The sequence below is a fragment of the Protopterus annectens genome, chromosome 6.part0 (assembly GCF_019279795.1).
Source record: "Protopterus annectens isolate FY-2018-M chromosome 6.part0, PAN1.0, whole genome shotgun sequence".
NCBI classification, from domain to species: domain Eukaryota; kingdom Metazoa; phylum Chordata; order Ceratodontiformes; family Protopteridae; genus Protopterus; species Protopterus annectens.
Genome location: NC_056737.1, coordinates 315318268 through 315334074, shown reverse-complemented (window position 1 = coordinate 315334074; position 15807 = coordinate 315318268). Strand labels below are relative to the sequence as shown.

At 38.4% G+C, this 15807-nt stretch overlaps 1 protein-coding gene across 2 annotated transcripts in view; it reads left to right on the top strand.

Moving 5' to 3' along the window:
- Nucleotides 1-15807, top strand: part of ZFYVE26 (zinc finger FYVE-type containing 26) — a 3506023-nt gene that overhangs the window by 2703083 nt on the left and 787133 nt on the right. For both annotated transcript variants that reach the window (XM_044074068.1, XM_044074069.1), the window contains one exon: nt 3380-3589. In XM_044074068.1, the coding sequence (XP_043930003.1) occupies nt 3380-3589 (210 nt within the window). The remainder of the gene's footprint in view (nt 1-3379; nt 3590-15807) is intronic.

The window sequence follows — 15807 nt, the reverse complement described above, 5'->3', positions numbered from 1 at the left end:
AATTTTGTGTTGGAAAAACTTACTCTACAACCTTTTGAGCCTGCAGCTACTGCTGAATTGAAATATTTGTCATGGAAGACTGCTTTTCTGTTGGCTATTACTTCTGCAAGAAGGGTGTCTGAGTTGCAGGCCCTTATGGCAGTAGAGCCCTTTTGATTTTCCATAAGGACAGGGTATCATTACGCACTAATCCTTCCTTTATGCCTAAGGTGGTTTCTAGTGTGGCTTTAAACCAAACTATTCATTTGCCTACGTTTTTGCAGATCCTCAAAATAAAGGGGAAAAGATTTTGCACACTTTAGATGTACACAGGCAATTGCGTTATTATTTGAGCAGGACTAAAGATTTTAGGCAGTCTCAGCAGTTACTTGTTTCTTTTGCTTTAAGTTCACAGGGCAAGCCTGTGTCAAAACAAACTATTTCTAGGTGGATTGGCTTTTGCATTGCATTTTGTTATTCCCATCATGGCAAAGAGGTTCCAGCTGGGATTAGGCCTCATTCCACTAGGGCTACTGCCACTTCAACAGCATTTCTAAGGAGGGTGGCAACTAAGGATATTCTGGAGGCAGCTACTTGGAGTTCAGTGCATACTTTCTCTAGGCATTATCACCTGCCTATATACTCTAAGACTAGAGCTGGTTTTGCCACAGCTGTTTTACAAGGCATGTTGTCAGCTCCTGCTACTTTATAATTTGCCAGCCTCCTTACCTCTGCTTTGGGATTCTACCCAATTGTCAGGACTGCAGCAAGGGAAGACGAAGAACATAGTACAGTTTTGTACCTACCATAAATGTAGATGTTCGGGGATTCCCTTGCTGCAGTCCAATTTACCCTCCCTCCTCCCCACTGTGTTTCAGGGTGGTTGTGTAGGTGAGTTTACATGCTTATATTTTTTGTATATATTACTGTATATATTGTACATGTTTTTGGTGCAGGTTGTTTTGGGACTTGTCTTTTTGGGTCTTCTGACATCTGGGGCAAGAAAAGACTGAGGAAATGACGTCGGTCATGCGCATTAGTACCCTGACGTACTGACGTCAGTCTAAGGCGCCATGACCGACGTCAGCCTTATACTCTGGTATTCGGGCCGACTGGGACGCGGACTATACCCAATTGTCAGGACTGCAGCAAGGGAATCCTCGAACATCTACATTTATGGTAGGTACAAAACTGTACTTTATTGATGTGGGAGTTTGCAGGAACATCAGTCGCCCTTGCCGAAGGGGATGATGATGCATTTTTTTGCATTAAGGTTAAGACCATAACTTTGACACCAGTCATTAGTCTGTGTAAGACATTCTTGCAGGATATTGACATTGCTAGGGGTTTCAGTGATCACTCCCAGTTTGCAGTCATCAGCAAACTTTGTCAGCCACAGTCCTTTAGTTTAGCATGTACTTCGGAAAAGTAGATTCCAAAGAGTAGGGGTCCCAGAACCGATACCTGTGGAACACCACTGGTTACAGGTCTGTTAGAGGAGATGGAGTCCCCTATTTTGACTGTATGAGTTTTATCAGTGAGCTGGTTTGCAACCCACCTGACAGTATATGGGTTGATACCCAGCTGTGTAGAAAAATTTATCAATGATGCCTTAGTGGAGGATTGTGCCATAGGCCTTAGCTGAGTCTAGGTAAACTGTATGCACAGATTTGCTCTTCTTTAGGGCTTTGGTGACTGTCTTGGAGAAGTCCACAAAGTTTAACAGCCATGACCTCCCTTTGACAAAGCCAGTCTGTGTAGGGTCGAACATTTGGAGATTTCCTATTGCTTTGTTAATAAGGTCCATGATGATTAATTCCATGGCCTTGCAGATAAGGTTAGTCAGGCTAATGGGTCTGTAGTTCCCGGGGTCCGTAGATGCACCCCCCTTTGTGCAAAGGGATGATGGTAACTGTTTTCCATTCTGCTGGGACAAAGACAGATTATTTTAAACAGATAATTGCAGGCTTCTGAAGTCAGATAAATTTAATATGTACTCATCATATCAGTTCTGTTACCTGTATCTCAGCTTTCTGCTGAGAGTGCAAAGTATCTTTTATCCATCCCCTTGGATCTTGTTGGCCTTTGGAGACAGCAGGTGTGGATGTTCCCATTAGTCAGTGAATATACGGTTTATTATAATTCTTCTCTGTTATGATTTGTTTCTTGTCTTGCAACTTGTGCTCCGTTAGTAGACAGATATTGGACTTTGGGCAGAGGTAGATGTCTCCTAAATCTCATAAATGAATATGTGATACCATGGTATATAAAACAGGAAGTGCAGTACCCTCTGAGGGTAGAAATGTGAACCTCGGATTGCAGACGAGAAAATCTCAGGAGTTAGCCACTGCAAAAGTCTTCACAAATCAAGTGATAAAGTGAGCGCATATGTGATATTCCATTCTCAAATATTTGGATAGAATAAATAAGACGATGCTTTAAACAATGGAAAGACAGTACTCTTTCATGCTGCGGAAGTTGACACTTTGTCCAGGGCCTCCCTGGGCTAGGAGTGAGAGGTTGGGGGAAAAAGAGCCTGTTAATCTGTCAGGAGGCAGTAGTTTGAGGAAAGTATTCCTGATATGAGAGTCAGAGGCAATAGTTAGTTCTTAGATCAAGCCAGAAATTTACTCATAGCAATGATAAGTGTCAGAGGGCAAGGGCTGTGAAACATCAGTATAATGCTGACACTGGCCAAGGGAATCCTTTCTTGATTTCTTTATTTGGGAACAGGAACTTCTGAATCAGCTTCTGGAAGCTGACAGATGACTTTATTCAACTTCATGCGGGACTCAGAAGTAAATGCATCCTTTTGTAACAGAGTATCAGCTTGACATATCCCAAGAGAGTAATTGCAGGGCATGTGACAAACAATGAAATCTGTTGGACCCAGGATTAGCACATGACGGACACCATTCTGTTTTTACAAGTGGCTCCAGAAGACAGAGCAATGTTCACTTTTAAACACTCGCTGTAATTGTGTGAGCATAGATCACTTTTCAGCAAAACCCAGACAGTCAAACTCGTTCGGGTTGAATATGCAACCATGACATCTTTCATACATGGGAGATCCCACACTGCACAGTACCCCATTCTATCCATGGTGTTTTTTATTTTGTTAACTCACAAGTGAAAATTTAACCAACCATAAGGCCTTGTAGCTAGAGTGCAGGTGGAAAACAATGTTCATGTTCATCTCATTTGACTGAAAGGTTCAATTGTCTAGTTTTCACTGAATAAAAAATTATAGGCATAAGTGAAAATATATTTATTATTTTGATATCAGGATATAGCTAAGATTTCTGATTCTGCACTATAATAACCTTAGAGCTTTAATTATTCTTTGACAATAAATTGCTTTATAACTGACTTTTATTTTTCTTTCTCTTTTTGCCCTGAGGTATCTACTAAAAGTGGGCTGGATCCAACTGGTGTCTGGCATGCCTGGGGAATGGCGTGCCTGAAGGCTGGCAATTTGTCCTCAGCACGGGAAAAGTTAAGTAGATGCTTAAAGATACCTTTTGACCTCAACCAGCTCAGCCAGGGAACACGGCACTTGCAGGATGTTGTGCAATATCTAGAGTCTGCAGTCAAACCAGTCCTTTCAGTGGTAAGAATTATTTATTATATTGCCTGCTGGGGGGGGCTGACATTTTCACTGTTGACTTTGCAACATCAGCAGGGAAATTAAGGCTGTATACAGTAGCAGAGCTTTACAGCGTGTACCAGATTCTCTGTTTAAAGTTCCCATTTGTAAATCACCTTTATGCATTACAGCATGTGGTGGCTTAGGTGCCATGATACAGTTTCTCCCTTGGCATTCCTAATTAATATATATATATATATATATATATATATATCTACAAATAGCTTTGTAAACTTATTAACAGTATGACAACATAAATTTACTGCATCTGTCAGTAACATCATAGTAGCGGTAGTGAAGAGATGCATCCACAGACTAATAAATGCACCTCCACTGTTGCACTAGATGTGTCCATTAAAGTCTGAGGACACTCCCTGACACTGTTTCTGCCACCACAAATTTTTAAAATATGGTTTAATAAAAAGTTAGTAGATCTCTGTAAAATTGTGGTCCAAATATGTTATGACAGATAAGGTTCAAAATGCAGAATGGCACATAATTCATCCACCTAAGTCGTATGTTTTTCTTTTGATATCAGTGATACTCAGACAAGGGACATTTGTTTTTTATTTTATTTTTCTGTCAGACATAGCAATGGTGTTCCACCTGGCTTAGTACCATCCATCCTGGTCTTCTACAGTGTCTTTTTGAATGATTTTAGTGGCAGTGGAGAAATAAGTCTAAGCAGTCATTTGGAGAAGGATGAGAACCTTGAATCAGCCTTTCCTGTGGGTTTTTCTTTTAATGATATAATTTATTGAGACCTGAGGCATCCAGATTTTGTTTCCTCCCTTCCTGAGAGAGCTGATTCCCTTTACAAAACCTGGCTGGCTGGAGTAATGTCACTAATCTTCTTTAGACAAGTTCCAGTGTGATGTTTTCAGTGCCCATAGATCCTGATACTGCAGGAACTTTTTCTGTTACATCAAATAGATTTCAAAGCTTTAGAAAGGGTAGGCAGGAAGATGTTTTCCATTGTCAGTCTGGGCCTTGAATGCCTTAGTTATTTCTGTTATGTATTACATTTCTAGCCCTCCATTGTGGAACAGGCTGTGGAAAAATTAACAGACCTTCCTGATTCTGGGTTTGATGAATCTGGAAAAGAAGGTTATCATAGCTTCCTTAGTACTTTTTCACGTGACCTGCTGTAATGTTGATTATTTTGATGATGTGGCTGGGCAGCAGGCTGAGAAATATAGATAATGTGTGGTAAAGGCTGTCCTCCTTAACTAATGAGCTGAGGCAGGCCTAGCTTTATTGTTTTCAAGTGTAGTTGCCTTTGGATAGGCTTTCCAGGTGAGCAAGGCCATTGCACTTGGCCATATTAGGTATCTAGAAACTCCATCTGCCCTTCTTTCCTCTGACAACCTAAATCCTAAGCTCCTGACAAGGTGAAGGGCACCCCAAGCATCTGATAGTCCCCCATTGCATCTGCGTAGTCTTGTTGGTGACTGAATTTGCCATCACCAATATATCACTTCTGACTTTCACTTATGGTTGCCATGGAAGCTTAATTTTGTGAGTTTGCCACAGCTTGGAAAACCATAGTAAATGACCAGCAGGTTCTGAACAATGGTTTCCAGTGTCCTTGTCTTGGAATATTTAGGTCTTCACCCATGAACACCATTAGTAAAGGGCCATTCAGTCTCCACAGAGGTCTTAGAGAAAGGTGTACACTGTACTCTTTGGAGGAGTTATAGATTCTTTTCCTTCAGAGAGGCACAGGTTCTGATCCTGCCCAAATTCTGAAAGGGTTGAGATGTTCCTTTCTCATACTGAACCTCTGTGACTTCAGTGAAAATGTAGAGTATGCCATATTTCAGATGGTGAATCAGTAGTGAGTCCTGCCTCTCCTTTTCTAAGACTGAGGTTGGTAAGTGTGGTACCACATGTGCATTCTTATGTGAGCAGCGATAGTGTAGCTCCCAAAGGCTTCCAACAGGAAGCAAACAGTCTTAAAGGAAAAATCCCATTCTTCCTCATCGATGATGGCACCACTGCTAATACAATTGACCCTTTTCCTGAGAAGTGTTCATGTTCTCAGTAAGTGAAGACTGGGTTGTTCACCTCCGTGGTCCAGTTAAGGAGAGTCTGACTGTAGTTATGCAGACCCTGCCCATGTTGATTGTAGCTATATTGTCTTTTGTCACTGAGCATATCCAAATTGAAAAATTCCATCAAAAACTCTTCCAGGAGGGGTGTGGCTACTTTCAGTGTCTGTCTGAAGAATGTATTCATTGTAGGCATTTATGCTTCACACCTTTACCAAGCATTGTTGCTTGAACAGTGAATTCATGAATCAGTACTTCTTTGGTAGCCCAGTCCCCCAGGACTTTGCCTTCTGAGCCTTTGTCTTTAGACCTTCTTCTAAATCCAGCCTCCCTGTGGGGTTTATGGTTTTTACTGCACAAGTTATTGCCATTTAGGTTCATAGGAAAGTACTAGGCTTGCTGCCTTGTGGACACTTTAAGCATGGCCAGTTTCCCTTTGTGAGAATTAAACCCTGTATCTCTTGTCTGTGAGGTAAGCTTAACATTATGCCAACCCCAACCCAATTTACTTTCAACTGAGAGAGAGCTGTGTGCACTAGGAGTTTGTCACCCTGTAATCACTCTTTGGACAACCTTTCCACCTCTTGTCACAGGGCTTACTTTTTAATGTGTATTGGTTATTAAGTGTTTACTTTAAGGAGGACTAATTATTTTTCTCTTTTCAGTTTAATTAGTTAACTCGAGGGGGACAGGAAATTGAGAGAGTATTTAATAATGTGAGGTGTGTTGTTTTATCTGAAGAAGTCTCTATCTACGGGACAAAAGCGCTTATGATTTTATGTATTTTTTAATAAATTATCAGACTTTTACCTCCTTAATAAGTTGAGTTTTGGTGTATTTTTGATTGTATATAACTTTGTATTTTTGGTTTGTCTTTTATAGATGCCCATACTATGTGCATGTTTATCAAGCTGGGGAGAGGAAGACGGTAGACATGATTACCTAGCCAAACACATGACATCTAATGTGTTTCACTTGAGGGGTGGTAGCTTACTACCAAGCTGGGTAGATAAACCTTTCCAAAATTGAGTTAGGGAGAGGGTATCAGAAGAGGGCATCCTACCAGATGTCCATTGCAGAGGACTTTCTCACATCTCAACCTATGTAATGAATACATATTTGTTATAGTTATCTGTCCTGATGGTGAATTTGCCTTGGGAAACTTTTTCTTTACTGCCCAGCTTGACTTTCTTTGATGTCTGTCCCCTCATTCTCTTTGTATCAAGATGAAAGACACCTGCTGTGACCTTGAATGCGTGGGAGTGCCAGTGTGGGAAGGAACTTAGTGGGGACTGCTCATATATAAACTACTTAACCCGAGTCACTTGTCATACATTGACTCACAAGTTGTCAGCTATCCACATCCTTAGATCCTCTGCTTTTATATTAATTTTTTTTGCCCATTTTAACTGTATTTAGGAGATATTAACAGTAGATTGCACAGCTTTCTCACTACTAGGAAAGGCTTATGTGTGGAACATTACCCTGATGAGGTAAGAGGGAGTTATGGATCTCTAGTATCAAGTCTGAGTAAGAAATCCTTCGCATTAAGGCAAAGCACTAATGTGCAAGTGACCCACAGGTTTTCCTTGTTCTAATTGCTGTTCCTTACTACTTTTTAGGAAGTGTCTTTCTGAAATAATGTCCATTTTGGCTTTACTGTTTCTCTGCCTGTTTTTTAAACTTGTTTATATTGTTTGATGTCCTTCCATATCACTGATTGCAGTATTTATTTATTTTATTTTTATTTTACATTTGTTGACCGGGCTAGTCTAGCTGGATACATGTCCATTTTCAATAGAGGCCCGGGGAGAAAAGCTCCGAAAAATAAAAAGAATAGAAAAATTCATACATACATTTAAAAACGTAATAGCAGTTGAAACTTACAAAGAACTAAAAAAGCAGTTATTACAAAAATATATATATATTTTTAATATATACACGATACATTAGTCTTAGGAAGAATAGAACTAGTAGTAGGAATCAATGGGTGTAGTATTTGAGTTACAATATCTGTGTATACATACATTATATCTATAATAACATGGTATTTAGATTGTTAATGTAGAAATTGTTAGGTATAAGAGTAGTTATAATTTAAAAGGAGAAAAAGTTAGTCTGGGTTTGTACAGGAGCAGAGCCAGTGTGTTTTAAAAAAGAGCTTTAGATTCTTTTTAAAGAGTGGAAGTGACATTTGTGTAGTGACTTCAGTGGGTAGTAAATTCCATAGCTTTCCTACAGAGTTAGAGTACAGGAGTCACCTGCTGAGTGATTGGATCTTGAAGTATTGATCAGCAGTTTATTTGAGGAGCATAGGTTCTTATAGTTATTATAAGGTGTAATGATGGTAGAGAGTAAAGGCCACCTCAACCTGAAACATCAAAATCTGGACAAGGCCCATGAAAAAAATAGGTACAAATCTGTACGCTGATTAACATCTAATTTGCATACATAATTATAAAATTCCCCACCCACTAAATGCACCACAGTCCCCCAGCCATTCCAGTGTCCTGTTACCTGGCTATTTTGCCCCATTTACTCATAAACACTAATGTAACTGCTTTACTTCTAAAATGATTTTGAATTTTATTTTTTACATTTTTACCACAGCACAACAATGCAGAAACACTAAAATACATCATCTGGGTAAACAAAGCAATACTGTCTCAATGAAAAAGTAGGCCGACATTAAACTTTGCCCTTGAAACCGTGATTCATTGAAACAGCATTGAAACCTACACCACATCCAAAGAAAATGCATCTGACCAGTGGTGGATGTGTTATCACTTTGGGCTAAGCTTTCAAACTATTGGCCCCTACACAAAACAAGAAACATACATGTGTTCTTTCTTTATACACCTTCCTGACTTTATTAAATTATACGACAGCATAACAACACACACATGTTAGAGCGTGATTTTAAATTTGATTGTTTGAAACATTTTACCAGTAAATGTAATCTGGTACTGTAGGCAATGAACAAAACACATGAAACCAATGACTCATTAAAACTGCACAATTCAGAACTTTTCCATCATAAAAGTCTGCTCACATGTGGTATGCCATCATTGCCTTGACTTATAAGTGGTATTGCAAGGAGTTCAAATTATCCTAGTATTTATGCAATTATTAATCATGGCCTAGCATTAAAGTTTGCATCAATGCAAACTATTCAATATTATGTAGTTCAGTGTTGTTTCACAGCCTCTTCCCTTCAGCTGCATATGGTTGGCCCTGTATGCAGCCATTAAGTTGAGGAAAGTTCTCTAAATCCTTCAATACATCAGTGGCACTTTACATGTAGTAGCAAACAAAATAGGTAAGTAAGACATTGAAAATGCATTTCCTTCATAAAATTTACCAGGCCAACTGACACACACAAACATTCTAATACACCAAAAGTAACAATTCATCTAGAGATTAGAATAAAGTATGTGATTGAACTGCAATATACAATAAACACAGTAAACAGGAATTTCCTCTGCCAGTAACTGAAATATAAATGTGACGAGGAAGACTAATAAACTTTTCTACAGCCATGAGCCGATTAAGTGTCAGCGAGCGAAGATCTACATTTCACTACTTTGTCTAATCTATGAAGATTCACTGCTGCACAAACTATATGTGCACGCGAGGTATACACACACACACAGTACAACACAATACACACACCTACCATTGCTGCCATTAATCCTCTGTGACAGTTTAAAAGGCATTTTTTTATTGCCATTTAGGTTCATAGGAAAGTACTAGGCTTGCTGCCTTGTGGACACTTTAAGCATGGCCAGTTTCCCTTTGTGAGAATTAAACCCTGTATCTCTTGTCTGTGAGGTAAGCTTAACATTATGCCAACCCCAACCCAATTTACTTTCAACTGAGAGAGAGCTGTGTGCACTAGGAGTTTGTCACCCTGTAATCACTCTTTGGACAACCTTTCCACCTCTTGTCACAGGGCTTACTTTTTGATGTGTATTGGTTATTAAGTGTTTACTTTAAGAAGGACTAATTATTTTTCTCTTTTCAGTTTAATTAGTTAACTCGAGGGGGACAGGAAATTGAGGGAGTATTTAATAATGTGAGGTGTGTTGTTTTATCTGAAGAAGTCTCTATCTACGGGACAAAAGCACTTATGATTTTATGTATTTTTTAATAAATTATCAGACTTTTACCTCCATATTAAGTTGAGTTTTGGTGTATTTTTGATTGTATATAACTTTGTATTTTTGGTTTGTCTTTTATAGATGCCCATACTATGTGCATGTTTATCAAGCTGGGGAGAGGAAGACGGTAGACATGATTACCTAGCCAAACACATGACATCTAATGTGTTTCACTGGGGGGTGGTAGCTTACTACCAAGCTGGGTAGATAAACCTTTCCAAAATTGAGTTAGGGAGAGGGTATCAGAAGAGGGCATCCTACCAGATGTCCATTGCAGAGGACTTTCTCACATCTCAACCTATGTAATGAATACATATTTGTTATAGTTATCTGTCCTGATGGTGAATTTGCCTTAGGAAACTTTTTCTTTACTGCCCAGCTTGACTTTCTTTGATGTCTGTCCCCTCGTTCTCTTTGTATCAAGATGAAAGACACCTGCTGTGACCTTGAATGCGTGGGAGTGCCAGTGTGGGAAGGAACTTAGTGGGGACTGCTCATATATAAACTACTTAACCCGAGTCACTTGTCATACATTGACTCACAAGTTGTCAGCTATCCACATCCTTAGATCCTCTGCTTTTATATTAATTTCTTTTGCCCATTTTAACTGTATTTAGGAGATATTAACAGTAGATTGCACAGCTTTCTCACTACTAGGAAAGGCTTATGTGTGGAACATTACCCTGATGAGGTAAGAGGGAGTTATGGATCTCTAGTATCAAGTCTGAGTAAGAAATCCTTCGCATTAAGGCAAAGCACTAATGTGCAAGTGACCCACAGGTTTTCCTTGTTCTAATTGCTGTTCCTTACTACTTTTTAGGAAGTGTCTTTCTGAAATAATGTCCATTTTGGCTTTACTGTTTCTCTGCCTGTTTTTTAAACTTGTTTATATTGTTTGATGTCCTTCCATATCACTGATTGCAGTATTTATTTATTTTATTTTTATTTTACATTTGTTGACCGGGCTAGTCTAGCTGGATACATGTCCATTTTCAATAGAGGCCCGGGGAGAAAAGCTCCGAAAAATAAAAAGAATAGAAAAATTCATACATACATTTAAAAACGTAATAGCAGTTGAAACTTACAAAGAACTAAAAAAGCAGTTATTACAAAAATATATATATATTTTTAATATATACACGATACATTAGTCTTAGGAAGAATAGAACTAGTAGTAGGAATTAATGGGTGTAGTATTTGAGTTACAATATCTGTGTATACATACATTATATCTATAATAACATGGTATTTAGATTGTTAATGTAGAAATTGTTAGGTATAAGAGTAGTTATAATTTAAAAGGAGAAAAAGTTAGTCTGGGTTAGTACAGGAGCAGAGCCAGTGTGTTTTAAAAAAGAGCTTTAGATTATTTTTAAAGAGTGGAAGTGACATTTGTGTAGTGACTTCAGTGGGTAGTAAATTCCATAGCTTTCCTACAGAGTTAGAGTACAGGGAGTCACCTGCTGAGTGATTGGATCTTGAAGTATTGATCAGCAGTTTATTTGAGGAGCATAGGTTCTTATAGTTATTATAAGGTGTAATGATGGTAGAGAGTATAGGGGTGTTGGTGGGCTTATACAGGGCCTTGTGGATAGTGGGAAGCTGTAGAAATTGAAGCTGGTTGTGAAATTCTAGCCAGTCTAGTTGTTTAAGATTCAGACAGTGATGGGTTCTGAAAGGAGAGCCTGTGGCAAACCTAGCAATATTATTATAGGATGTAGCCAGTTTGTTGAGGTTGTTTTTAGATAGGTTAGTGTATATATATATATATATATATATATATATATATATATATATATATATATATATATATATATATATATATATGGGAGGCATAGAATAGGGTTGAGATTAAGTGGGTTCTGGCTGTAACAGTCCTAGCTAGTGGAGTTAGAAAGGGCTTAATTCTGTAAAGGGATCCTAGTTTTTTGTTCACTAATTTTATTATATTATTTATGTGGGTATCAAAGTTGAGGTTGTTGTCAGTTGTTATTCCTAAGAGTTTAGTAGTTGGGTTGGGAGAAATGATAGTGCCATCATTTGATAAAAGTGTGAGGTGGATGGGAGTTGATTTTTGGGTTGGAGTGAAAAGTAACAATTTAGTTTTCTTGGGGTTAAGGAGGAGACAGCGGTTTGAAAACCATTGTTCTACAGTATTGAAAGCTTTTTGGGTAAGAGATTTAAGTTCAGTTTCAGAGGTGGCTATACAAATAATAGTAGAGTCATCTGCATATTGAATGCAGGTCGTGTGTGGTATAGCTGTTTGAAGGTCATTAATATAAATGGAAAAAAAGCAGTGGACCAAAAATGGAGCCCTGAGGAACACCTAGTGAGATAGGAAGTTTATTAGACAGTTTATTTTGCCAACGTACTGCTTGCTGACGGTTTTCAAGGTAAGATTTAAACCAATTCATGGCTTGGGGATCAAATGAGAGGGATTTCAGTATATGTAGGAGGAGTTGGTGATTAACCATGTCAAAGGCTTTAGATAAATCAATGAAGACAGCAGAAGAAAGAATGTTGTTGTTACGATTTTTGTTAATGGTGTCTGTGAAGGATAGCAGGGCAGTGGTGGTACTGTGGAAGGGTCTGAAACCATGTTGACAGTTGACAAGTAAGTTGTAATGGAGAAGGTGTGAAAGTAGTTGCTTATGGATGCATTTTTCCATTATTTTTGCAAGGGGCGATAGCAAAGCTATAGGACAGAAGTTAGAATACTCGGAGTGTCCCCCTTTATGTAGCGGAATGATGTGGGAAATTTTCCAGATAGATGGGATAGTTCATTTATGGTTCTGTTGATCAGAATAGAAATGGGATAGGCTATGGCTTTAGCTCCTTTTTGCAGGAATTCTGCTGGGAGTTGGTCAGCAGAGGGTGTGGTAGGTTTTAATTTTAGGAGAAGGGAACAAATGAAGGAAGTAGACACTGGTTGTAAGTGGAATGGTGGAGGAGGGATAGTTGTAGAAGTTGGCAGATTTGAGTTATCAGCAGAAAGATGGCTAGCAAGATTTTGCCCAGGATTTATTTCTAAGAAGGATTTTTTGCCTGGTATTATTGGTAAGCCAGGGTGCTGGGTTAGTTTTGTATCTAACTGAGCGTGATGGGGCGTGATGATTTAGGATTGCTAGGAATATTGTATTGAAGTATTCTATGGCTTCATTGAGTGGAAGAGATTTTAGTGGTGACCAATTACATTGTTTGAGCTCAGTCTGGAAAAGTCCTGAGTTGAAGTGCTTTTTTGTGTGTATTGTTCTATAGGAGAGAGGGAAAGTTAGGTTGGTCTTGTGTCTGATAATATAGGTTAGTGAATGGTCACTGAGGTAATCTGGGAGAGTTCCTGATTGATGTTTGTTGAGGATTATTAGTAAGAATTCAGTCCAAGATACTTTCTTTGTTGTTGGTTCTATTAGTTCTAGTAGGGGAGTTAATAGTTTGTGAGAAGCCATAGAGGTTAATATGGGTGGTTGGGTGTATATTACTACAGGTCATCCAGTCTACATTGAAATCTCCTAGTACTATGGTTTCTTGTGGGAGATTGATAGAAAGCCAGTTAAGGATATTTTCAAGTGTAGTGATGTTATTACCTGGGGGAAGGTATATACAGATAATGTTTATGGACTTATGTGAGTTGATTTGAAGTTTAGTGATAAGTATTTCAGCACTATTGTTTGATGGTGGGTTAACGTTTAAAGTAGTAACCTGAAGTTGTGCTTTATAGAGGATTGCTACTCCTCCTCCCTTTTTGACTGTGCGGTCTAGTCTAATGATATTGTACCCTGGTGGAGTGACTTCATTGTCTTTAACCAGCAAAAACGAAGGTTCCAAAAAGTAATAAAAGCACTGCTCCCAGATAAGACCTTAACGCTCACTTTTATTCACAAATGCAGATACAAACAGCGTTTTCTCCACTCTAAATAGGTAGCTTCATCAGAGGTTCAAAACAGCACGAGAACTGCGCTTTAAATAACACTCACTTTTGGAAATGAGGCTATGCCTCCATATTTGCTAAGTACATCAATTAAATACAAAAAGTGAAAAATAAACATTAGTGCAAATGAGATAAACATCTCACTCAAGTTAAAACTTTTTTGTCTTCACTTTTTAAACAGAAAGTGACAACCCATTAAAAAATGTGAGTGCACTTAGATACATATTATGTAAGACATTTGTACCATATTAAATAGGATAGCGCACTCAGAAGCATACCTTCCTTATATGCTTTCTATGTATTACCTAAAAAACATAATTAAAATAACTGCAAAAGCAGCTGACTCTATCAAAATAGTGTTTTTTGGTTTTATTTAAAAACAACTTAATAAACAGTGACAACCAGTAGCAAATCCAGTGCTGGTAAAATGTACCATATTGGCATAGAAATCAATACCATAAGCGTGACTAAAAAGTAACCTACTAGTGTCTTGACATTTAAGTAGCACAGAACCTACACTAAAATATCACTTACTTAAGTGGCAAAAAGTGCACCCCTAGGGCGTCACCTCATATATGACTTGAGCTTCAGATAAGGTGCTATATTGCAGCTTTCGTTCAAGCCAGGTGCATTAAAAGCATCCAGCTTGAGCTGCCATATTAGCTCTCTAATTTCCAATAGCATAGATGTAGGGCCACCCCTACAAGAAGCTGGTAAATGATCAATCCCCATAAACAGAAAAGCATGCTCGGGGAAAGAATCAATGTGTTTAGCCAAAGCGTTTTCACATTTCTTGTTTTTAATAGCATAAACATGCTGGTAAATCCTGTCTTTGAACCTTCTATCGGTCTTCCCGACATAAAAGGCAGGACAGCATGAACAAAATGCAATGTAAATAATCGACTTTGTGTCACAATTTATTCTGTGGCTAATAAAAAATTTTTTACCCACTAGAAAAAAGGTACTCAACGCCCTACGCCCTCAAACCTCATCAATAGCAATGTATACTTGACTGACTTAAAGGCATTGTTTCAAATGCAAGGTTTACAGTTATTGGAACTACTTGTTAAACATTATTCTTTTGCTATTGAAGTTCTAACTAAGGAAGTGTGTTTGTTGGATGGTGAAATCAAAATTGATAGGGCTTTTGCACAGTTTAGGTTTGACCATTCGCGTATCTTCTCTAGTATAGACACGTATATGGTCAAGCTTAAAGTAAACAAGTCTAAGAAGTTATACAGGGATAGACTTGCTTACTCTAGAGACAGAGCTTTCCCTAACTTGTGTTGCCAGGTCAACCCTGGTAAGGATAATACACCGGATTCAACTGGTGTTGAAGGCACTGATGACTTAGAGAATATAGATGGACACTCTAATAACTTGGGTGGTGAACAACCTCTTCGTAGAAGCAACAGGAATAGAAATAAGGGGCAGAAAAATGGAGGTCAGAATGACTCATCTGTTCCTTGTTCTTTTACTGAAGCTAATACTAACCAAAATAAGGAAAATAACAATTTTTTAGGGAACAGGAACAACCCAAGACAACGGAAGGGGAACAGGAATTGGAACTATTGAATAGTGTTACCCGTGATGTAAATGTTGTTTTTCCAAAGATTATTCTAAACAATAAGGGAGATTTTACAATTTATAATTTTTCATCCCTTACTTTAGAACCTGAATTAGTTGAGCTCTTAGCTTTGGGTAACACGTTTGTTCCAACCAGGAAATGTGACGTTGCTAGGGTTCTACTGGACCTTAAGTGTTATGTGAGGAAGTTGAATTTGAAACTACTATTTAGTGACATGGCAAAACCTACTGTTCCCAAACTAAAACTCTCGAGTGTTTTTAATCCACCACTTCATGTCACGTTAAAAACGTTTGAGAGTGCATGTGAGCTGGATATTAGACACATGGCAAATTCTTGTAGGAACAGCCCTAGTCAGTTTAACATCTCAAAGGAGCAACTTTCTGCTCTTAACGCTTTGCGTTTTGCAGGTGTTAGAATTATTAAACCTGATAAGGGAGGAGGTCTAGCTATTTTTG